Below are 23228 nucleotides of genomic sequence, written 5' to 3'. Positions count from 1 at the left end.
AAGGTGCATGAGGGAGATGTGGAACAAGAGAGGGATGGCAGGGGCCCACAAAGACTGCTTATGCATAGGGGCCATAATCTGGTGCTATGGCCCCTGGCAATTGAATTCACATAAAAGTCTCACATGTCCAGTGCTACTACAATAATACACATTTATTGTCACATTTACAACATATAAAATGGCACATATAAAAAATACATTTGTAAACGTTAAGAGCTTTGGTACCATAGCTTGTGATACAGTGATCTTGTGCATTTTAAATTGCTACAGAAAAGGACAATGTGTTGTTTAGAGTAGACTATCGTCAACACTATTGTATTGACGGTTGAAACACTGTGTGAGTGAATGCTATACAGTGCAGCAGAAGAATAAAAGCATCATTTTTACATGTACACATATGGCTATCTATGTTTCTTGAGTATGGTAGCCCTTCATATCAGCAAGCAACAATAGCTGCAGGATAAAACTCTGTCAGTCTATACACAGGCACTGATGTGTGCCATCTTGTGCTAAGGCAGTGATACGCTGTGTTTAGTGTGTTCGCTTGAGTCACCTGTTGTCACAGAAACTGATTTACTGTAACGGCCACGAGTTTAGGTCAAAAGTTGATTCTGAGTTGAACTATTTCATCTTAACTATAGAGTATATTTGTGTTTTCAAAAGGAATATCCACCCTTTTCTAAATAAAGTGCAAATCTGGCACAGAACTATGAATTAAACCTACATAAACAAGTATTCAAAATTCACATATGACATAAATTTCATATAATTCTCACCAAAAAAGAAAAGTGGAAGCATTACGGCATATGTAACTAAAAATAAAGTGTTTGTCATGATAAAACAGTGCATGTAGAATCTGTATTTCATATCCTGGAAATTAAACTTACAAAAATACTATAATTCGGTGAACACAGTTGGTTGTACTTAAGGTGAGAAAAAATGCAACATAAAGTTGGAATTTAAACATTAACTTTCTATTATTATGGTTTAGGGCTAATATTAATGATTCCCACTAAAATCGGAAATACATATGGTTCTTGTTTGGGCATTATTTAATATATATTTGTGTTTTGTTTGTTTATGTTGTGTTAATCATTCTGTGTTATTAAAACTAAAAATTAAACATTTTTCCAAAAAAAAAAGAAAAGTAAAACAAATAATACCCGCTTTTCTAAAAATCTAGGGTGGGGGTTAAATCATAAGGCATATGGTTGAATGTGTCTAACTAAAAAAAGTACATATCTCATAAGGCGTCATAAATCTCTGACTACAATAGAAAATACATTTACATTTACTGTAAACCGATTCTATAGGAGTGTGAAGAGAGTACCGTATTTATATCATGGCAAGCTTCCAATAAATGTCTGTATTGTAACTGATTATTTGTAACCTTTTGTAGTTTCAGAGGTACTAAGTTTGATACAAAACTCAGAAGAAGGGCAAAACTTTGAGTGCTTAGTGGAAATACAAAGATTGCCTTCTCCATCTCAATTTTGCTACATTCTAGTTTAGTCACGTTCCCTTTTTCAGGCAGGATTAAAAAAAAAAAAATTCCCAGAAAAGGGGATGTTTTCTCAGGGTTTTCTACATGTGGCTACAAGAAGCTGTCTTCTACCTCGGGCGTACCGGAAGAACCCAGCAGAGCGTCTCTCTCACTCGTCTCCTCCAGCCTGTCCTCCTCTGGGAGAGTTTCAGCAGTGTCCTGGGACATGGAGTCTGTCTCCTCCTCCAGAACGAGAGAGCTGAGGGCAGGAAGACAAAACACATCTTCACATTGTGCACTGAGTCACATATGAGTCATAGAAAAAAACTCCACTGTTCAGATTTAATAATGTCCCCTGGCAGAGCCGATCTTGACGTCTTCCCTCGTTTTTAATCTCCCTTCTGGCAACCACAAGTCACATTTCACCTCAAAATGAAACTACTTACACATTTTGAGAACATTTAGATGCTTTGCACTTCAGTATTTAAAATGCAGCTTTTTGCATAGAGAAATACTGAGTACTCCCTGTGTACTTCTTGCACTTAAAGGTACTCTTACACGTGCACTGATCTACTGGTCATAACTAATTTTTGGCCAAACTGATCTGATGTATTTTCAGAATAATCACTGATACAAGAGGCATTACCTCAGGGATATTAAGCAGAAAATGTATTACATCCAAAATAAATAAATATATATCTGTATATATACGCATCAGCTGGACAACTAAAAAGAGAGTGATAATTGTCTTAGACAGTAAATAGGGCATCATGTAATGCATTATTTTAATTTTTATTAATCTGCCAAATATTTTCTCAGTTATATCAGTAATTTAATTTTGGTCTACAAAATTGTAAAAAAAAAAAAAAAAAAATTTAAAATTACAGAAAAACTTTCTCTGAAGCCCAAGGCTTGTTTTTTCTGACTGTGAAAAAAAACCCCATAAACAAAAGCAGCAAATCCTCACAATCAAGATGATTCATTTCAAGATGAAACCAATGCATGTTTGTTATAAAGAAAGACTTTAATCTAAATAATTGCTTATTCTTTTTCCTGTCATGTTCTTATTAATTAATTAATTGGTTCAGCTCTAGCCCTGCATTGCCAATTTTAAAGACAAATAGAGGGATGACTGTTGAATAATCTTGTCAATGACTGGCCCATGTAGTGAATATTTCGAGATATATATATATGGTTTAAGATATTGCCTGACATGTCCAGGAGAGTTCCTCGTCGACAACAGTCTGTGGCCCTGGACAAAAACTGCTTGTCTATTGCACCAGGGGGCCAAAGACCACAAACTCATAACACAATTTTTAAAATATGGCCTACAAATGTAAGCAAAAGAATTGCTCTGCTGCCATAATACAACACGTATCTTGGAATCTGCTTTCACTCCCAAACTGACTTCTTTGACTGCACAGACTAGCACTACTACTGATTATATATGTAAATATATCTGGATTCTGTGCACTCAAACATTTATTTTGCCTTTCAAGCCAACTTTGCTTGGCTGCGTGTTTATATCTGCCTCCATAATGCATCTATTGTCTCAGCTCAACATCTGGATGAGTGGGTGTGTGGTGGGAAAAAATGCTCTTGTTAAGCAAATACATCCTCATCTTTCTTGCAATGCCAGCATTTGGCACACATCTGCAGCATCTTTTTTCAGCGGCTCTGTACCTTGCAGGGCTTTCTGACGGCATTTCAGTGAAAACGTCCTCCGGCTTGGGGTCTGGGATGGGAATGATGTATTCGTTGTATGAAGGTATGATTTCCTGTGTGTCTGCCTCTTGTCTGAACTCTCTGGGGCTCAGGCTCTGGTTATAGGGGTCCGGGGGCATGTAGGGAGGGGATGGGGAGCCGAATGCTGGGTTGGCGATCGGAACGGGTGAAGAGAGTCTGGGTTTGGTGCGGGCGACTGCTGGGTGGTCACTCTTCAGGAAGTTGTCGTTGACTTGATTGTATTTCTGTTGCCAGGGGACAAAAGTTTGATCATTTCATCAATCAGGAACAAATGAACCAACAGCTTGTGAGCTTTATTTAGGTTGCAGAGCGCAAATATAAGATGAAGATTTTACATCACAGCTGACTAAACAGTTTACTTCAAGAATCAGTGAGGAATTAAACTGGTGCACGGAGGGTCTACTATGAGAACTGCAGTTATCCTGCAAGTGTTCTTTATTTCCTCCAAACAGCTACTAGAGGGCAAATAGGATGACTGGGGGTGAATGAGAAGATGAAGATGAGTGATTAGGTAGATAACCTCACCCACCTATAAGAAAAAAACATCGTAGAGAGAATAAGAATAAGAATAAGAGTTATAAGTCCAAATTCACACTTACAAAGGTCTGCATCCAGCAATAATAGAGATTCAGAATAGAGCCATACAGTGTTTTCTGGGGGTTCATAAATCTGCTCCCATTCCAACAATTAAGGGAGACATGCGCTTGGTAGCAGAAGTGGTGCAACGAAAAATGTGAAATGATCAGATTATGGAACCGTCTAATCAACATGGCAGCGGGCAGAATAAATAAGTAGGTGTTTACATAGAGTAAATCACATAGATCCTCATGGGCGTAAGAGCTTTGCTCAATCTATGGTGTGTGTTCACAGGGATAATCTATGCTGCAATGTTAACTCTGTTTAAAAAAGGCAGCGACTAAAATTTGAAGAGACAAGGTTTGAAAACATTCTGTCAATGACTTGATTAACAACATATGTGCATATAAAACATACGTTTGTTCCTGAACCATATGACCATATGTGTTATCTCAAAGCGAGAAGACAGAGACCCTCAGTTACACAGCTGAGAGCTGCTATTTTTCCCCTGGCTATTGAGGTTGGGTGATTCAACAACATTCATGAAGACAACAGACTGTGTGAGTTGTGAGATTTGGGTGAAGTGGCAAGCGAGTGCCATTTTCTTTTCTACTGCACAGAAGAAATCTTTTGTTAATCTGCTGCTCGGATTACCAAAAGCTAGAACGTTTGTTTAAATTTTGATGTATTTAAGTTGCCAGTTTTTATGCAAAAACCTGGAAGAAAAGGTGAGAAAGTTTAAGTAGTTGGTGACTTTTCTTTCAGTGCTACACAGCAATTGTCTCTGTGAATGATCCATGAACTCCATTCTACTCAGTGATGATTCGATTATGTACAATACTTTTGTTGCTTTGTTTTGCTCTATTGTCTTTACTTCAGTGCTGTCTGTTAATATGTAAACTCAAGTCTGGTCCTGACTAGCTTTCATTTTATGATGTCTTGTAAGCCCATGCGGGTTGGGCAGAATTGTTTGCATAATACAATTAAAAAAAAATAATTCAGTCAGTGACTCTCTCAATATATGAATAAAGTACCTTTTTATAGCTGTCTGTCAACATATTTCCCACACTGTGAACCAGGAAGGAGAACTCGGGCCTCTTCTCAAACTTCTCATCCCAGCACTTCTTCATTATTTCATAACTGCAACATAAACAACACAAAGTGTATTGCTTGAGTCAGAGTTACTGGAGAAAAAACATAAAAGGGTATCTCTTGTAACTTAAGCAGTGGATAAATGGTTCAATAGATCAGCATAGGTCACAACTTGTTCTTGCTCTCTGGTGATGGCCCTTGAGGATAATTTTAAAGACTGATGAGACTGATTAATATGAATGTTATCGAATGTGTATGCTTTAGTGAACTTAATGTGAAATACTTTGAAATGATGGAATTAGGGTTGCACAGACGTGATGTTGAATACAGAGTCTTTTGTAACAAATCTGATGCACATGGGCCTGGACCTGCACTTGTATAGTGCTTTTCTAGTCTCTCAAAGGCCTTTCATACTACAGGTCACATTCAACTATTCACACATACATTCATACACTGGTGGCTGCGGCTACCGTTCATGGTGCCACCTGTTATTAAGGTTTTAACTATTCTCACGCACTTACACATTGATGGCATAGCCATCAGGAGCAATTTGGCATTCAGTTTCTTTGAACTCTATTTTGCCATGTTTTTGTGTCTAAGTGACTAATGAGAAAACAATTTTTGAAATCAGTCCAGCATTGAGAGATAGCGCTGCAGCCTGCAGCTGCAAAACAGGCTACAATGATACAACTCCGTCAAATTATGCACTGTCAATTTATGTCCACTAAGAGTGTTTTTCTTGCCACTGACAGGCTCGGATTATTATCATAAGTGTCTGGTGGTATTATGGAAAGGACCCCACAGAAATTTATGTTAAAGAGATCTTTTTTTGTCAACCAGAAACCAGAAAATAAATCAGTTTTACCGTCCCTATTGCTGTCAGACACTGTCGGTGATAAAACAAGCACTTACACTGACGATGCACTCATGCCCTCAGTGAATACATTGCAGCCTGTTTCACCGCTGCTGGCTGAAGCCCTCTCGCTGGACAATGGGATTATTTCAAAAATTGTTTTTCCCTTTAGACACGTAGACACATAAGCAAAGGCAAATATGATCCAGTTTTAAAAATACCAAAATTACCCTTTAATGGCAAGGTTTCAGTAAGACTCACACTTCATCAGAGGCGTGGGTGGGTTTGGCCATTCGGTAGCCTCTCTTCAATGCGCTGTAGAACAACTCATTCATGGGCAAATCAGGGTAAGGGGTTCCTCCTGCAGAAAGCATTTCAAATCAGAAGTTATGAATGGGCTTGCTCTAATTCTAAACTGTAAATCCAAACTATAAACCTGAACTCCTGCACATTTATTTTCTGAGAAACACCAATACCAGCTGATAATTATTTTTTTCTGATCCCTGATAAGAAAAAGAGTGCAGTGAAAGTCAGATTAAAACAGGGAAAACCTGTGTTTCTTTGGTTATTACCAGTTACAGAGGCTGAATTGTAAGTTTGTTTTCAACTCTGGCTTAAGTTGAATGTGCAATAAACCGTCTCCTTTCTTATCATGCTGGTTTACAAAAATCCTGGGAAGAGGGTTTTTATTAAGAAGAGTAAAAAAAAAGCTCCCAATAATCTAAGCCAGGAAATTCTGATTTCAAACCTTGACTGCGCCTAATAAGGTTTAGACCTTATATGAGTTGTCAAATAAACTGGTATGTACTCATAATTAGACATGGCTTTTGAATTTGCTTTGCATATTCACAGTTATTGTCATTTTAGACACCTCGTAATTTACGGTTTACCAGAGAAATGTATGAGGAGTCTGGGAATGTTTATGGGAGTCAAGCAAGTGAAAACCGTACAATGTGACCTACATACGCAATTACAGAAGACAAATCCCTATTATGAGTAAACAAGTTCTGAATTTGATTTGGATAAATGGCTTTTTTGGGTATTAAAGCTGGAGGTCAGAACGTTTACCTATAAATAAATGTCTGTTAGATTCAAGCCCTTTCCAAACAAGTTAACACAATACTGAAATTGAGCCTATCGCCGCCAGGGAAAGCTCTCCATATTTAACAGTAAACTGGAGTTATGGTGTCTGGGGCACCTTTTCCACTTTGGCACACACATTTCACGGCCACTAGCCAGAGCTAGGGGTGCAGGAAGTGGCCAAAAATCCTGAGAAGTGTCCAAAACAAAAGTTTATTGAGTGGATGCCCTAGACAAAACAGAAACTTTTTGTTCAAAGGAAAGATAAAAGGCAGCATTTTTGCAAGGGAAGACTTGAAGGAAGCACTCCAGGGGGTGAAAGAGATGCGGAGAGCTGACCTGCAGGCATACTTTATAAGCATATGACAGGTTTGTGTACTCACTGCCATGGGGGCAAGAGTTTCGTAATCCAGTTGTAATGTGTAGAAATACTATATGTGTGCATTTGGACTGACCCAGTGTGAAAATCTCCCAAAGAAGAATGCCGTATGACCAAACATCGCTCAGGGTAGTGTACAGGTTATGGAAAATACTTTCTGGTGCCATCCATTTCAGAGGCAGGAAGGTCTGAATGAAAGAAATACCACATTAGACAGTCAGTTAGTAGAATTATATACATAAAAATACATTAATTTGACATTTTGTCTGAGGTTACTTTGTATAAGCGCATTTAAACCCACTTACGCTGCCTTTAGAGATGTAGTTGGAATCATGCATGATGTCTCTTGCTAGGCCAAAGTCACAGATCTTCACCAGTTTGCCCTCGCAAATCAACACATTCCTGGCAGCGAGGTCACGATGGACACACTGCAGTGGTATAAAATAACATGATCAGATAATTTGTTTTTTCACGGATTAAAGAAACAAGATACAAAGGGTTAATTACTGAGCTTTAGTGGCTATTCAGGGTTGCTTTTGTTTTTTTCTAACTGGCTGCAAATTACCCCAAATAGCAGAACTAATGTTCAAATTCACAAAATCTAGGGGTTCCAGTCAGAATTCACCAGCGACATATTATGCAACATTATATAGAATATCTTACATTCTTTGAGGCAAGAAACTCCATTCCCTTCGCCACTTGGTAGCTGAATCCCAAGAGATCATCATAGGTGAGAATGGAAGAGTCACTGATGGCCAGGTCCAATCTGCCGCCACCTGAACATAAAAACAACATGAAAAAACTATCATGACAAGAAGAGCAGGTGACGAATGTCTCATGAATGACGTGCAGCGGAAACTCCAGCTGTACTGTGACTGGCTAAAATAATTTTCTCGGTCCTTTTGATCAAAGACCGGAGAGAATGCAGAGTATATTCATTGATTTATAAGGCTAAAACAATTCTTGTGTTCATGAAAGGCACTGTCTTTAACTTCACTGATTAAAAATAGTGTTATTCACACAAAAGTGCAGCTAAATTTTCCAGAAATCCTCCATTAGCAGTGGCTGGCTGGCCTCAAAGTCATACTTTACATCAAACGCATCTCATCCTTCCTTGTTTCCTGTCTTCAGTGTGCTGAATTCTTCATACTTACTTTTCAGTTACAACACTGATATATTTATTATTGATATTGATATTCAATACAGACTTACATTCAAGGGGTCACTTTGTTTTTCCATTTGAGCCTTTACATCCCCACCGCTCTTCGACACATCTTTCACTGGCAGTCAACACCAGAGATTTTAGGTAAAGTAATTGGAGGAATCAAAATTAGGTCAGAGCATATAATAACTGGGTTGGGATAAAACAGCCCATCAAAAGGGCTTAGCCTTAACTTCTGCAAAGGGCATTTCAACATTGTGGGGTGGGGGGGTCTGGTGGCTCTCCCCCAGGAATTTTAGTATAAAACACCTAATTTCCTGCATTTTGGTGATTTTTTATGCATCAATTTTTGATAAAAACATCTTAATTTATGAAAATGTAAACACCAAGTTCAGGTAAGGATTGCAGTAATAGGGAAGCAAATTGCAACCACATCAGAAAAAGATATCAGTATCATGTTCAAACAAGAAATTTTCTTGTTCTAATAACATGACATGACAACCACTTATCGCATTGTAACATGATAATTTAACATTAATTTAAACTCATGTTTCACACTCTAGGAAAAGGTGTGTCTCCATGCGCCTCTCCCGCTAATTTTGACAGATAATGGTTCAAATCTTGAAATACACCATTCACCCAGTATTTGGACTAAGACTGAGGTGCTGGAACTGAACTAATTACATTTGTACAGGAAGTATTTCATTCTGATGGATATTTGTACATGACAGAATAACCTACTGCACCTGACCCATTTTATTCTCAAATATGTTAGTTAACATGTTATATGTTATTTAAGAAAGTTTACATTTCTAGGTGCAAAATATTATTTTCAGAGCTTTTTTTTTTTTTTTTTACCAAATTATGTATTAAAGAAGCGATTATCGGCCATGTCATTAAGTGACATAAGGAACACGCCAGCATCTCTGGTGTAAATGACACCTATGCTTACATCAGCACAGACACACAAGTCAAACCTTGTTCCTGATAGATGTCCTGCTGGTAGGGAGACTCGTATGGAGAGGGCTGGATGTCGGCATACTTGATGGTGTCCATCTGCTCCTGCATGGGCACGTAGAGTGAGGGCTCATCTTTACTCATGTCCATGTATCCTCCATCACTCTCACTCCCAAAAGAAACGTAGCTGGAGGGACACATGAAGTGTAAGAAAAAACACAGTATGATAAACAGACCTAAATGCATATTTCTTTGTGTCCTTCATCATATCAAACTTAATATGAGGAAGACATCTGTGTGTTCTTCTCACCCTTTCCTCTGGCTTAGCGGAGTGCTTCCTCTAGAGATGAGACAGCTGTCATCCTGGTTCTTCTCAGCGTAGTACTGCAGCAGCGTGTGCTTGTTCCTGTGCAGGTAGTCCACCAGATCGCCATAGCGACAGTACTCGGTCACCAGGTACAGAGGGCCTGAAGAAAGCAAAACAAAATGTGGGATTTACTTGTGCAAATAAGCTTTATTTCACTATGGAAAGAGAAAACTTACTTCTCACATCACAGAAAGAGACATTAAAAAACACTGAGCTAGATGTCAGTTAAATATTTAGGTAAGTGTTTTCAGTAATATCAACTTAAAAGGGGTCATCAGAATAAGTCTACATTTTAATTGAAAAGTTTCAATACGAGTCGATAATGTTATACATTAGTCCATAAAATAATGGTGTATAAGTTATTCAGTTACATTTCTAACATGTTCATATATAAATTCTAAATTTATTTATTTTTTATTTTTTTTCTTTGTTAAAAATGTCAATAATTTATTTTAATTAAAAAAGTAAGTTACAATTTAAAGATGACCAAATAATGTATAATTAAATTAAATAGACTGTGTGTTGCTATCTTTTTCATAACTGGCATTTATTTAACTGTGGTTAATTAATAAACTGGAAATAAATTGTTGAAATCGTATATAAGAATGCATGACAGGGGAAGCTATGGATAATTTGATGAGCAACAAGGAATCAAGTGTTTCTAGGTCAAACAGAACTTAGACAGCAGCACATCCTAAACATGTTTACATCCTCCTCTCTCTCTCAACCTCTGAAGCCACATGAATGTTTGAACCCTTTGCATGAAATCCAAAGTGTGTCACTCTTTTCTCTGACACTCAAAGATGACTGTTGCTAAACCAGATGAAGAAAAAAAGGAAAAGTTGCATTTCCTTTCATAAAAGGACAATGATTCTCACTTTCAAAGAACATTTGAAATGTGTTTCATGAATTCACGGACCAAGGAAAAAGAGGCATGGTGGATAAAATAAGCATCAAATGTCTCCAAAATGCTGGATGTTTTCTTTGCAAAGTAGGGAGCCCGTCAGTCAATGAAATCGGTCTGATTGGCAGTTCAGCTCAGCACACAAAAAAAGAAATGGAAGTGAGGAAAGCAAACAAACACCTAAAGTCAAGAGAGACAGAGATATGATATGTAGATAAGAATTTTTTTTCTTCAGCCACTGAGCACTTTAGCAGAAAACTTACCTCATGGTGTGCCTTATATTTTTACTGCTGCACGATTAACCTTCTTTGTTCTTCCAAAATTGGAATGTGTTGTTAACGTGCTAACTAACCAGTGTCATGACAATTTACGGTATAATTACAAACTACCGCCATCTCCTGGTATGTAGAATTATTTCCCTTCACACAGAAGCACAATAGCTGGTTGGCTGTCAGTTGTAGTCTTTGCGATGTGTTTATGAGCAACTTTTTGGCCGAGAACACAGGTGAAGTGAGGTAATGCATCAGTCAGCTTAGTGGCTGCTGGTTCCTTCACAGCGGTCTGGTGTTTCTGGGCCTTTAAGGTAAATGCTCACAGTCGATCTGTGGAACTCACTCATCATGTGTCAGCACTATGGTAACTGTGATGCTCTGCTCACCGTGTTTGGTACAAGCTCCCAGCAAGTTGACGATGTTGAGGTGAGGACCGAGGTGACTCATTATCTTCAACTCTGACATCAGAGCCTGAGTCTCACTCCTCCTGGCTGTGGCTGGATGGAGAAAGAAGCACGGGGAGAGACAGAGAGATATATATAAAAGTAGGGCAGTATGAGGTATGTATGAGAACTAAACATACTGAGACCAGGACACACTGTGCCACTGCCAAACTGCTCAATGACCTGCTGGCTGAAAGCCAAATCAGGCTGGCAACCAATCTAAAGCTCTGCAGGCTGCTGCTCTCTGTGCTCCCAGGAATATGACGCTGATGTCACAATATTTGACAGCTACCATATGCAGGGGACGTTAATGTGATCTCTGCATTGTTCACATGAATATGTACATGACTGTTGACTGTGTTTTTACATTGGATGTCTTACATTTCAGCATTTTCACAGCCACTTTTGTGCTGGACTGGGAATGAGTGAGACCATACGCAGTTGCCTCGACCACCCTGCCAAAGGCTCCTGATCCAAGAGTGCGACCTGAAACACAAAGAAAAGGCTCAGTGGGATAGAGTGTGAATGAGGCACATGGTAGACCTGCAAAGGGATGGAGGTCCTATCTGTTCATTAAAATATCAATGTAAACACTTTTCTCTGGTAACTGGCTTGAGCAGGTTATAACAGGTGGTCCAGATGACTAACTCGAGCAGATGTCTCACCATGGAAGGCCTGTAAGGAACAGCTGACTACCGAAAGCACATTATCGAAGACAAGAGTTTAAAAATGAGGCGGGATTAGAGCCAAGAAGACCAGTTTAACAAACCGCACTTTGTATTCTTGCCTTAACTGCACCCAGACGACCCAAACAACCAAAACCACCCACCAGACTAAAGTCACCTGCTGATCGCTACATACTTGTTTCTTTGCTCTCGTCTAGCAGAATACTCACTAAAAGTCTGTTTATTCTGATAATAACCAATTGATTTAGTTGCAAACAACAACCACTACAATAATGGACCAGGAGACCCTATCGAATGTTATTAAGTAATTAAAGATATACTATACAGGTATTTATGCATTATTTATTTAATTACATCTAAGTATTAACACTCCATGGTACACATTATGATGCCAGTTGGTAAAAAATGTTTGTATGTAAATGTTTTCTATCATAAAATAGACAAAGTGAACATAATTTAAAGACCTTTTCCGAAAATTTTTTTTTTGGGGGGTACACTTTGGGGTATGTTATCTTAGAGCAACACTGTGCTATAGTGTAGAGAATTTTTTAAGAGGGTTTTTGTTTTAAATTTTAATAAAATAATCAATAATACTTAAATTCTTAAAACTTTAAGTTAAAAATTCATGTCATTTGAAATTAAAAAAGATAAAAAATTGCCCTCTTTTTAAAAGACTTTTTGGCTAGGCGCTAGCCTTTAAAAAAAAACATTGCACCACTGTGGATACGTCTATTTAATTTGTTGAATATTATGAATATGTGTTTATCTACATAAAATGTTTAATAACATATATTTCAATAGACATCAAGTATTCTATCCGTTCTTCTTTTTCATGTCCAATTTAATAGTAAAAAATCTTAAATATTTGTGTTTACACAACTACAATAACACTGTCTTTATAAATATTAATTGCATACGGCAACAGATCCAAATCATAGCAGGTTAAATTGTTAGAACCTACAGTATGTCCCATGCAGTTTCTCAATGGGCTTCAGATTACCCACATTAGCACATGACCGACTCTCCACACTATCATCTGTCCTCAACGACTCACCCAGCACCAGGTTGTCTCGCTGCATTTCCCAGGCCAGGTCATAGGGCAGATGGATGGGGTCCACATAGATGTACTCATGACCATCCTGACTCACAGACTCGATCACCTTCCATCTGATCTCATAACGAGGTTTCTGAAAGACACAGAAAAAAAAACATTATTTCAAAAAAACTATGGTTTCTTTTATACATTTTAATTCACTATATATTGCATTTAAGTATGACTTATGAAAAGAAACTAAAAATGCTGATGGTTGACTTTGTTACCTTCCTCCACACAGCAATGAGGATGATGATAGATATGATGATGATGGCCACTAAGGCTAGAACAGCAGCCAACACTGCCACCTGGGAGTACAGTGCTGCAACAGGCAAAAGCACACAAAGATGAGGAAAGGGCTGTAAATACCAAGTTCTCTTGAATTCTTAACAGACATAAAACTTTGCTTTATAAACATGGTGGCATTGACTTTGTAAAGGAACTTATCCTTGGATTGGTACTTCAGTACAAATACGCATGACTTACTGTTTAGTGCAACCCTATACTGTGTCTCTAAAGTATAAACTTTTCAGACTTAAATCTTGTTTTTTTTCCCCAGACCACCATGTGTTGGTTTACTTTAACAAAATTATAATAATCTTGTATGTTTCATTATTACCATATTTAAATTATCAGTAAAGTGGTAGACTGCACATTTACACAGTGAAAGTGGTAAAAATACATAAAACATAAAGTTCGACAATTTTCACTTACCTTTGTATGGGTCCTTCAAGTGACAGTGAAATATAAAAACCACTAAAATGAGGCATTCTTTGCATGATACTTACTGCTGGACACCAGTTTGACGTCTCTCCTGTCAACAAGTCCTGCTTGGTTGCTGGTCTCACAACGCACTGTGACCTGCTGGAGCTTGTGGAAGGTCACCTGGCTCCGCACCTGGCTGGTTTTACGAGTCTTGCTGTAGCTGACATTGGTGTGGATGCTCAGCACCTCTGGCTCTGGGATCAGCGGTTGCCACACTGCTGTCTGGTTGCTACACCTGCAGCCAAGAAAGTCAAAGCAGACGCACAGATTTTGAAAGTCAAATAAATTTCTCTGTCAGCCCCCCTGTGTTTGTTATGTGACGGTAAAGTGATGAATGGGCGACTTACTTGTGCATGCTGTCACAGCTGTACCACTGGATGGTCGGGGTTGGGACTCCCTCTGCTATGCAGGTCACCACGTGCCTCTTCCCAGACAGGGGGTGGTCAGTCAGGTCTTTAATCTGAGAGGGAACTACGCACAGGGGAGCAGCGGCCATTAATCATTACTGACACGAATAAAAACAGTCTGGACTTACACACTTTTAAATTGTCTATCCTTGAAGACCAGTACTGCTGTCTAAAAACTAAAGATATACAAGAACGTAATGTGATAATTCTTGAAACAGCCTCTCACCTTGGACCTCCAGGTAAAAGGTCACCTCCTTTGTGTCATCTCCGTTTGTGATGAGGACGGTGTAGAGGCCCTTCTGCTCCGTCCTCACCCGCACCAAGGTAAGAATGGTGACATACCTGATGTAGACAAAAGTGAGAAGATACAATTATGACTATTCATGACTCTTTTCCTCCAATATGTATGAGCTGTTAAATATTTGAGGAGTGATATTTCAGTATTGAATATATTAAAATAATTGGAAGGAGACAAAAATTTTAAATACTAATTTTACATGCAACAGACAAAGGAAACGTCGGTACAACATTGTTCTGCACAAAATGAATTGTTCTCTATACATATATATGCATTAAAGGGTAACTTTGGTATTATTTAAACCTAAGCCCTATTTGCCCATGTCTTTGTGTTTAAGTGACTGATGGGAACGACAATTTTTGAAATTGGTCCAGTATTGAGTAAGACTGCTGCAGCCAGCAGCGGCAAAACAAGCTGCAATGTAACCACTCGTAGTATTATTGAAAGGATCACTACACAGGTACAGAGGTCAACAGAAACAGCCCAAAAAACATTATCACCAAACTCACCTGACTCCATTTAATAAATATCAATTTTAGTGTGTATAGAGCAAATATAGTTTCACATCTAACTCTGAATTAAGGGTTTGTTTAAACCAAACGAGAGCTGGCGATTGTTGTAACAGTAGAAAGATGAACAAAGACAAGGTTTGGTGGGTTTTTTTTTGTTTCTGTCAACTTCGAATGAAGTGTGTTTTACAATAATAAAATCACTGCTTATCCAAAAGGAGTCTGGTGGTTTTTAGGCCTATCTCTGTAGTGCTCCTGTCCGTAATGCTGCAGTACATTCTGTCACTGTCAAATAAAAGCACTTTTAGTGGATGTAAATTGAGGTTGCATAAATGCCCCAAGTACTTACATTGCATCCAGTTTCACAGCAGAGGGCTGCAGTGCTTTTGTTCAATAGTGGACCAGTTTCAAAAATTGTTGTTCCCATTTGTCACTTGGACACAAAAACACAGGAAAGAGTCCTGTTTGAAAAATACCATAGTTACCCTTTAAGTACCATTCAGATTTGAGGACATGTTTCCACTTGATTGAAGTTTTGGACTGCAAACTAACTATTCAATTTATATCCTGGGGGATGTTAAGAAAAGAAACACCTGGAACAATATTGTTCTGTACTATTCTATGTGTTTCTGTTGCAATTCAGTAAAGTTTACTTTAAAAATATTATCAAATATTTCTTTGTCTTTTCTTTATGGTGAAGGGCTTGGTGGTGTTTGTTAACAAAGCGCATGTTTCTCCATCTGTGAAGGAGGACTTGGATGATGTTTCACTTTGTCTTTTTGATTTTGAATGCATGTTGGCAAAAACATGAAACCACAGTCCTGCAATTAAAACACTGTTTGGCATTTTTACTAAAAGCCCTTTGTGAGTTGTGACAGGTATCTTGTGTTTATGGTTCCTGTGTGATGAATGATGGCGTCCTGACCTCCAAAGAGTATTGTGTTTCTCTCTGCGGAGGCCTTATCTGGTGATGACTGACAAGAGCTAGACGCCTCCAGAGGCTGCCACCCCAACAGAGGTCCAGTGCTAATTATTTAAATGCATTGACTCATATGAGGACTTCATTTGATTTTACGGTATGTGGGTCATTTTTAATGGATTTGACTGGATGTCTCACCTGATCTCATGTTCTTGTCTAGGTGCGATGGGTTTGTCTCCCTTGATGGTAACGCCGTCTTTGCTCCAGTGGACCTGAGGGGGAGGGTAGGCTTCAATCTCCACTCTCAGCTCCACGTTCTCTTGGAGCTTGGCTGAAATGTTTTGTTGCTGAGCAGCTTTCACATCCACGAAGCCTCGTTCTGAGAAATAAAGATAATATTATCAGCAACACAATGGAAATGCCATTAATTTGATCTCCTGCACAAAATATATGTTATTATATCATTCTTGGTAGATTTAACACTACAAACAGTCTTTCATATACAAATAGCCAAGTGACCTATTGCTGATAAAATATTGAGTATAGCATAGTTATAGAACTGGTTACATTCAAATTACTTCAGACTGTACTGCTGCTGTTTGTTGCCCTTTTGTGGACAGACCCTATCTGTCTTTTCCACTGAGATGTCCAGAGAGCACTACTAAACTGTCCTGGTCTCCATGGAGCACGGAAGTTCAAGTTATTCAAGGATTTCATAAACATAACACACCTCGCTGCAGATAGAATAAGCATTCACAGACCCAAACCTATTCTGTCAAGACAAAACGAGGAAAGGAAGTTCGGTATGATGAATCCTGCCTTTATTGGCCCTCTAGTTGCGGCTCATGAGATCACATATTTGCTTATGTGTATATTTTGGGCTTAATTTATGTTAAAGGTTGACATCAAACCTCAACATATCTTGTGTATTTCGAGTTTTAGTTCAAAAGTCTAAATATAGATTTGCTTCACCTCACCTTGAAGCTCTGTTTTTCAAGGTATCACTCATCTACACAATATGAAGGTTTATTTCACACTTTAAACAGAAATAAATAGAAGTCATCTTCATTTCCTTTAAAAGAAGCACCTCTTTCACCTTGACTTGTCAAGGTTTACATAATAAGCAGTCTTCTCTGTGTCAGCGAAATGCAATAATAATCTGTCCGGCATCAGTTTGTTTTAGTTCTGTGTGTATATGTGGGTTAGTCTAACCAAGCACAGTGATGTTGACGCTGGCAGAGGCAGACTGGTCCTGGACACCCTCGTGGACGTGGCAGACGTAGTTTCCGCTGTGGGCGATCGTGGCACGAGGGAAGATCAGGCAGGAGCGCATGTTCATGGCGGACAGCACGTCTGTCAGCGGCTCAACCTCAATAACCTTGAAGAGAGAGGGAGGATATAGCGTTTTATTATCATGTAGGAAGGTATGGGATCAAACTTTGAGTGATCAGTTTTTAATCTTTGGGACATGTAAAAAATCTGCCACAAATCTGAAAAGCTGAAACGTCTCTGAGGAGATCTTCATTATGATCCAAAAATGAACACTAAAAGAACCGATTATAACAATACCAACACTATATGTTATCAGTAGGATTTCACAGTGGGATCAAAATTAAGGTGTGTCTCTACATCTTGATGCAATTTTGGCTCGGTCATGAGGCCTGAGAGTGATCACGAAGGGAAAGCTGAACAAAAGCGCTTGTTCTGTTCCACTCCCACTCACCTCTCTGTTGGGGATATCCCAGGAAAAAAACACCAGCTCCACTCCATGCACCGTGCAGTTTACTGTCAGCGGTTCGCCCTGCTTCAACACGGTCTTTGACACATTGATGTAGGCGTCGATGGCCTCTGGGACTGGGACGGGAAGAGAGAGTGAGGGGGAGAGGAGGAGAAAGAGGTGGAGTTGATGTGATTTATCACAACAATATGTCGAAAAAGTCTTCTTAACTACTCACCAATCACAGAACTGTTTAAAAATAATATTTTTATTACATCGGTATGAGTCAGAACTAAACCTGGAAGCTGGCTCCTGCAGCAAAAAAAGTTTACATCTACACAAAAGTCCAAGAATACTTCAAATACCTCCAAACTTGTGCAGCACTTTTTAAACTGTTTTCTCTATTGCACTCTGTGACCAAAAGTTTAGTGTTCCCCTCATAATTTCCTTATTAAAAAAACTGCACACCCTCAAGTAGCACATCTTCCACCAGAGTGGTAAGCTGACAAATGCACATGCTGATTCGTAAATGAATTATACTTTCGGACTGACAGTGCAATACTCTGAATACAAAACCTGTAAATTATGCTGCATAAGCTGTATGAAGAAATGTGATGGACTTTTTATGGTTTTTTTATGGGGGTTTTTATGGTGCTTTCAAAAGATGGACTCATTAACTTTAATAGTTAGGGTGTAGACTGAGATTGAATTCAAGGAGCCAACTCTGTATGCATGTTTGTGAGTTCTCTGGCATTTCAGCACACACGGGGGTGAGTCGATAATGAAAGCATTTATTTGGGGGAAAAAAAGTTGTTTCTCAAACTGAACTCTTTAACCTGAACACCTACCAACAATGCTGAAGACGTAGAAGGCCTGAGACTCTTTCACCTCCTCATTCAGCTCTCCACGGCACACGTAGGTCCTGTCCTCCAGTGGTGCCTTGTACCCCTCACTGGGAACATAAAGCCCCCTAATGGGCAGATCGGTGTCCCTCTCATACAGGGTGACATTGATGTTGGGATTGGTGACCACACAGGGGATGGTGCTCTCCTCACTGGTCTTTGTTACCATGCCGTGGGAGCTCTCTATAAACCACACATGAGGGTCTGAGGACAGAAAGACAGTTTCGATCAAACAATTGCTGTATACAATTCTATACTACAAAGTAATTCAACTTTATGGTTTCCTGTTGTTACAGTTTTAATATATCCGATCAACAAACAGAAAACTTGAACTTGACTTTGACAATTAGAAAGCAAAATGTTTTTCCAGTGATTTAATTCTTGTTTTTCTGTTTTCCGAGACTGTCCTGGAGCTCTCTCACCACTGATGATATTTTCTCTGTGCAGCTGTGCATTGCATTGTGGGAAAATAAATGTGCACGTCAGGAGCACACTTAAAAAAATCAAAATGTGTTTTTAGATATTTTTAGCACGCAGAGTGCCCTCTCTCTACTTTTCAATGGGAACTTGCTGATAATTAGTATGTAACCAAGGTACAGTTCTTTTTTTTTGCTGTTTTATGAATGAGATGCTTTAAAGGAATACTTCACCCACAAAATGACTATTTGTATATCAATTTGTCATGCCATGTTACCTTGAACTCATGAAGAAAAAACTGTTTTTCTTGCATGCCTCCATGGAAAACAAAAAACACAATAATTGATTGGGGTCCACGTTTAACTGCAAAATACTCACACAACTCATGCAGTCTAAGTTAAGTCTGCTAGTACTTCCCAAACATGCATTTCTGCAAAAACAAAATTTTTTAAAAAATGATTTCAATTCTAGCTATGAAGAGTACGGAAGCCCTAAGCGGACGTGTTTTTTTTACAAGCCGTTTTCTCGATATAACGAGATATTATCTCGTTATAACAAGATATTATCTCGTTATCTCGAGAAAACGGGGTTTGTTTTCCTGAGATATTATCTCGTTATCTCGAGAAAACGAACTTTGTTTTCCCGAGATATTAAGTCGTTATCTCGAGAAAACGAACTTTGTTTTTTTTTTTGTTTTTTTTAACTTTATTGAATAAACGTCAGAAGAAGAAGTGGCGGGTGGATGATGTGACAGCAGGTGCCGTGCGGTGTTCAGCGCGGACAAATGCGCATGGTAAGATGATTATTACAGGAACACATCACCCAAATTCATCAGTAATCATAACTAGATTATTATACTGTTGCTCCGGTGCTTTTTGGTACGTGCAGGGGTGAGAACCTGCACACATTTGTCCGCGCTGAACACCGCACGGCACCTGCTGTCACATCATCCACCCGCCACTTCTTCTTCTGACGTTCATTCAATAAAGTTTAAAAAACCAAAAAACAAAGTTCGTTTTCTCGAGATATCGACTTAATATCTCGAAAACAAAGTTCGCTTTTCTCGAGATAACGAGATAATATCTCAGGAAAACAAACTCCGTTTTCTCGAGATAACGAGATAATATCTTGTTATAACGAGATAATATCTCGTTATATCGAGAAAACGGCTTGTAAAAAAAAAAAAAAAAACACTTCCGCTTAGGGCTTCCGTAGAAGAGAGCTTAGATAGGTTTCAATTTTAGTTAAGTTAAAGATACATTTTTAGCAACCAAAAAAAGGCATGTGTTTGTGAAGTACTGCGCAAACAAATTGATTTTTAACTGAATTTTTACTGGTTTAATTTATGTGTGGTGAATTGATCATTAATTATATAGTATGCCAAATTACTAATTATTTTTTTTCTAATCTAAGCACAGAAGGCAGAGTGACACCTTGTACAGGAAATCATTTTTGTGGGACTGAGGTAAAAATTATGAAGACAGTGGCACATGGATGAAAGGTCCTGCAATTCAGGGAAAAGGGATTCTAGTAGAATTCTGCACCTTAACAATACAATACAAAAGGGGTTTACATTCGGCCTTTGGTCCACCATTAAGTATCAGCTTTGGCCCTCCAAGAAACTTTGGACATGCTTGCACTAAACAGTTAATTTGCAACGGGGAAAAGACAGGCCTCACCTGGGACAAAAACAGCCACCTCCTTAGTGTCTCCAGTGTGTCGATCAACGCACTGATACACCCCAGTGTGCTTCCAGCTCACATTATTCAAAGTCAAAACACTGGAAGTGGTGCTGCTTTGCACGATTTGGTAACTTTGACCACCAGTTTGAGCTTGTTCCACCTGGATGTACGGCACATCGTCCCTCTTGAATTCCCAAATCGTGTCCCCCGAGCCGGAGCAAGTGAGGGTGAGAGAGGAGCCCTCAGCAAGGACGAGCTCCGTGCCATCGGGTGTGATCTCCAGGCAGCAAAGCTCGGAGCAGAAATACAGCAGAGCTGCTGTTGGCACAACAAGAAAAAAGGTCAGATTGGAGGTCAAAGAGGCAGCAGCATGAGGTCAAAGGTTAAGTCAACAACACATGCCAGATCCTGCTCTATTTCTAAATGATGACAGATATGAGTGTTCTGGGTATGTGGGAGGATTATGATGCCTTTTCGGTGACAAATATATTTTAAAAGCCAGAGGTCAGTTTGAATACATCAGTTGTTCTTTTCATCAAAGTAATGTTTTATCTCACAGGATGGACATCTAATGAATAATCCAAAAAACCCGTTACTTTTTAAGTGTCTATAGCTCGAGCATTCATAAGTTATGATTTTTTCTAATATAAAGTTTCATTTGGATATGTTATGAAAAAGAAAAAAGTGTGAAATACACCACCTAAGCTTGGCATCATGCTCTACGCTTGCCTGCAAAAGAACCTGTTACAGATTTTCATTTTTTGTTTTTATCTTGAGATTGCGTTCTCACCTGTCACTGTGACTGTCAGATGAAGCGTAGACACCATCACCCTCCTCATGGTGGACGCCTTCAATTCACTTTGTTCTGCCGGACAAACAGAAGGGATAAAAATGCTTATCAAACTTCATGTACCTTTTTTTTTTTTTTAGAAATATTATGCCTCAAACATTAACTGCCAATTTTTGAAGAAACACAGATTCTTTCCACAAAATACTTAATAGAACTCAGCAGGAAACGTTATTCTGCATCCACTCCAAAAGACACACAGCACTGCCACAGTTAACATCTCATGAGGCTTCATATCATGATGGATTGATTCCTGCCCGCCTGAGCTCCAGCGGGTCATGTTAAGCAAGAGTTTAGAAAATAAATCCCATTACACGTCAGTACAAATCTGTTTCCAATCACAGAAAATGCTCTGCTTAAACAACAGGAAACAAACAAAATGTATTTAGTGTGTTGTCAAGCTGCTTTCTTTAAAGGCCTCAGAGTCTGAGGTGCAGATGCAACTCACTCTGGAGGTATTTGATGCCTCGCTGCACCAGGACAGAGTGACAATGTCTGGCTCTTTTTGTTCCTGGTTCACCAGCATTCTGCCCACTAACAAACGGGTCACTGTGTGCAGCTTTGCAACACGCTCACTGGCAACAATGCTGCGTCCAAGCTATTCTAGAGGCGTGCTGAGACATTAATTGGTTTTGGTGTAAACAAAAGTGAAAATGAGGGCATTCACATAAGCTGCTGACACAGAAGTGTACTTAGGATTTTGAAAGGCTGCTTTGGTTTTGTAATACCAATGGGCTGTACAGCAATGTGATATCAACAAATATTTAAGAGCTATTGGGGTCAAAGGTGACTAAAACTTAAAGTCCCATTCTACCATCTAAACATTAACCACTGTTAGCCACTGCAAAGTCAGAAGGCAGAAGGAAAGGTTGAGGAGGGGAGGAATGGTTTGTTATTATGTTTGGGATGGGGGTTAAGCCTTGCAGCACACAGACGTCTGGAAACAGTTAAGGATGGATCACAGGCCTGTACCCAAGAGGGTGGGAAAGAGAGAGAGGGCGGAAGAGCGAGGCTTGGGAAGAGCGAGGGTGGATGAGGAAGTGAGGGAACGAGCCAGTGGAAAAATTGTGAAATGTATCTTGAGAAATCTCGCCCCATTTAGAGTTTCTGCTTGATAATGCAATCCAATTTTACAATCTCTATTTTAAGAAATGTGACTATTTTTACATATTATGTAATGGGGCATGTGTTGATGATGATAGTTCTCCATCTTATCTCCAACTATTGGGAGTTTCATTTACGGTCAGTTTCATTTACGGTCATTTATTACGGTCAGTTTTCATTTCACTGAACATGCAGAGCAACACCATCTTTAAAACTCTATAAAAGTGTATAAAAGTTACAGATTTGTTTTATTTAGAGACATAAAAGAGATGAAAGATCACTTTTGGCAGTGGTGGTGGGGTACAAGAAGTTCCATGACTAACCCACAGCCAGTTACTCAAACCAGAGATACACGTTGCCTCTCTAAATTAACTGCCTTTGGCACTTCCGCTCCCAAAACGAAAACTTGAGTTGCTCCAAAAACATGACTGGTCCATTTCCTCCCCTGCCTCCTGGTTCTAATAAAAAGGGGGGGAGGGAGAAACAGACAAGGAGAGAGAGATGCTTTTTTCTGTCTGTCATAGTTCACACACATGTGCACATACGCACATCCTGACTGGTGCGTCAA

General features: G+C 39.1%; 1 protein-coding gene across 4 annotated transcripts in view; it reads right to left on the bottom strand.

Moving 5' to 3' along the window:
• Positions 1-126: 126 nt before the first annotated feature.
• pdgfrb (platelet-derived growth factor receptor, beta polypeptide) overlaps positions 127-23228 on the bottom strand; it is a 34032-nt gene continuing 10930 nt past the window's right edge. The window contains exons 2-23 of one of the 4 annotated variants that reach the window (XM_088081153.1): positions 21500-21578; positions 20707-21024; positions 18557-18814; positions 17715-17845; positions 17204-17369; positions 16190-16370; positions 14492-14607; positions 14206-14329; positions 13882-14093; positions 13321-13415; positions 13055-13187; positions 11696-11800; positions 11258-11368; positions 9639-9795; positions 9349-9515; positions 7873-7985; positions 7515-7637; positions 7286-7397; positions 6012-6111; positions 4840-4945; positions 3167-3453; positions 127-1742 (exon numbers count right to left, since the gene is read on the bottom strand). In XM_088081153.1, the coding sequence (XP_087937279.1) occupies positions 1595-1742; positions 3167-3453; positions 4840-4945; positions 6012-6111; positions 7286-7397; positions 7515-7637; positions 7873-7985; positions 9349-9515; positions 9639-9795; positions 11258-11368; positions 11696-11800; positions 13055-13187; positions 13321-13415; positions 13882-14093; positions 14206-14329; positions 14492-14607; positions 16190-16370; positions 17204-17369; positions 17715-17845; positions 18557-18814; positions 20707-21024; positions 21500-21548 (3312 nt within the window). In that variant the 5' untranslated portion in view covers positions 21549-21578 and the 3' untranslated portion in view covers positions 127-1594. Of the gene's footprint in view, positions 1743-3166; positions 3454-4839; positions 4946-6011; positions 6112-7285; positions 7398-7514; positions 7638-7872; positions 7986-9348; positions 9516-9638; positions 9796-11257; positions 11369-11695; positions 11801-13054; positions 13188-13320; positions 13416-13881; positions 14094-14205; positions 14330-14491; positions 14608-16189; positions 16371-17203; positions 17370-17714; positions 17846-18556; positions 18815-20706; positions 21028-21499; positions 21579-23228 lie in introns of all 4 variants that reach the window. The other 3 variants (XM_042492994.2, XM_088081152.1, XM_042492993.2) reach the window with 3 other exon arrangements.

Source organism: Plectropomus leopardus, chromosome 8, assembly GCF_026936395.1.
Source record: "Plectropomus leopardus strain MGB_pleo_1.0 chromosome 8, ASM2693639v1, whole genome shotgun sequence".
Classification (NCBI taxonomy): domain Eukaryota; kingdom Metazoa; phylum Chordata; class Actinopteri; order Perciformes; family Serranidae; genus Plectropomus; species Plectropomus leopardus.
This window is presented reverse-complemented; position numbering and strand designations above follow the sequence as displayed.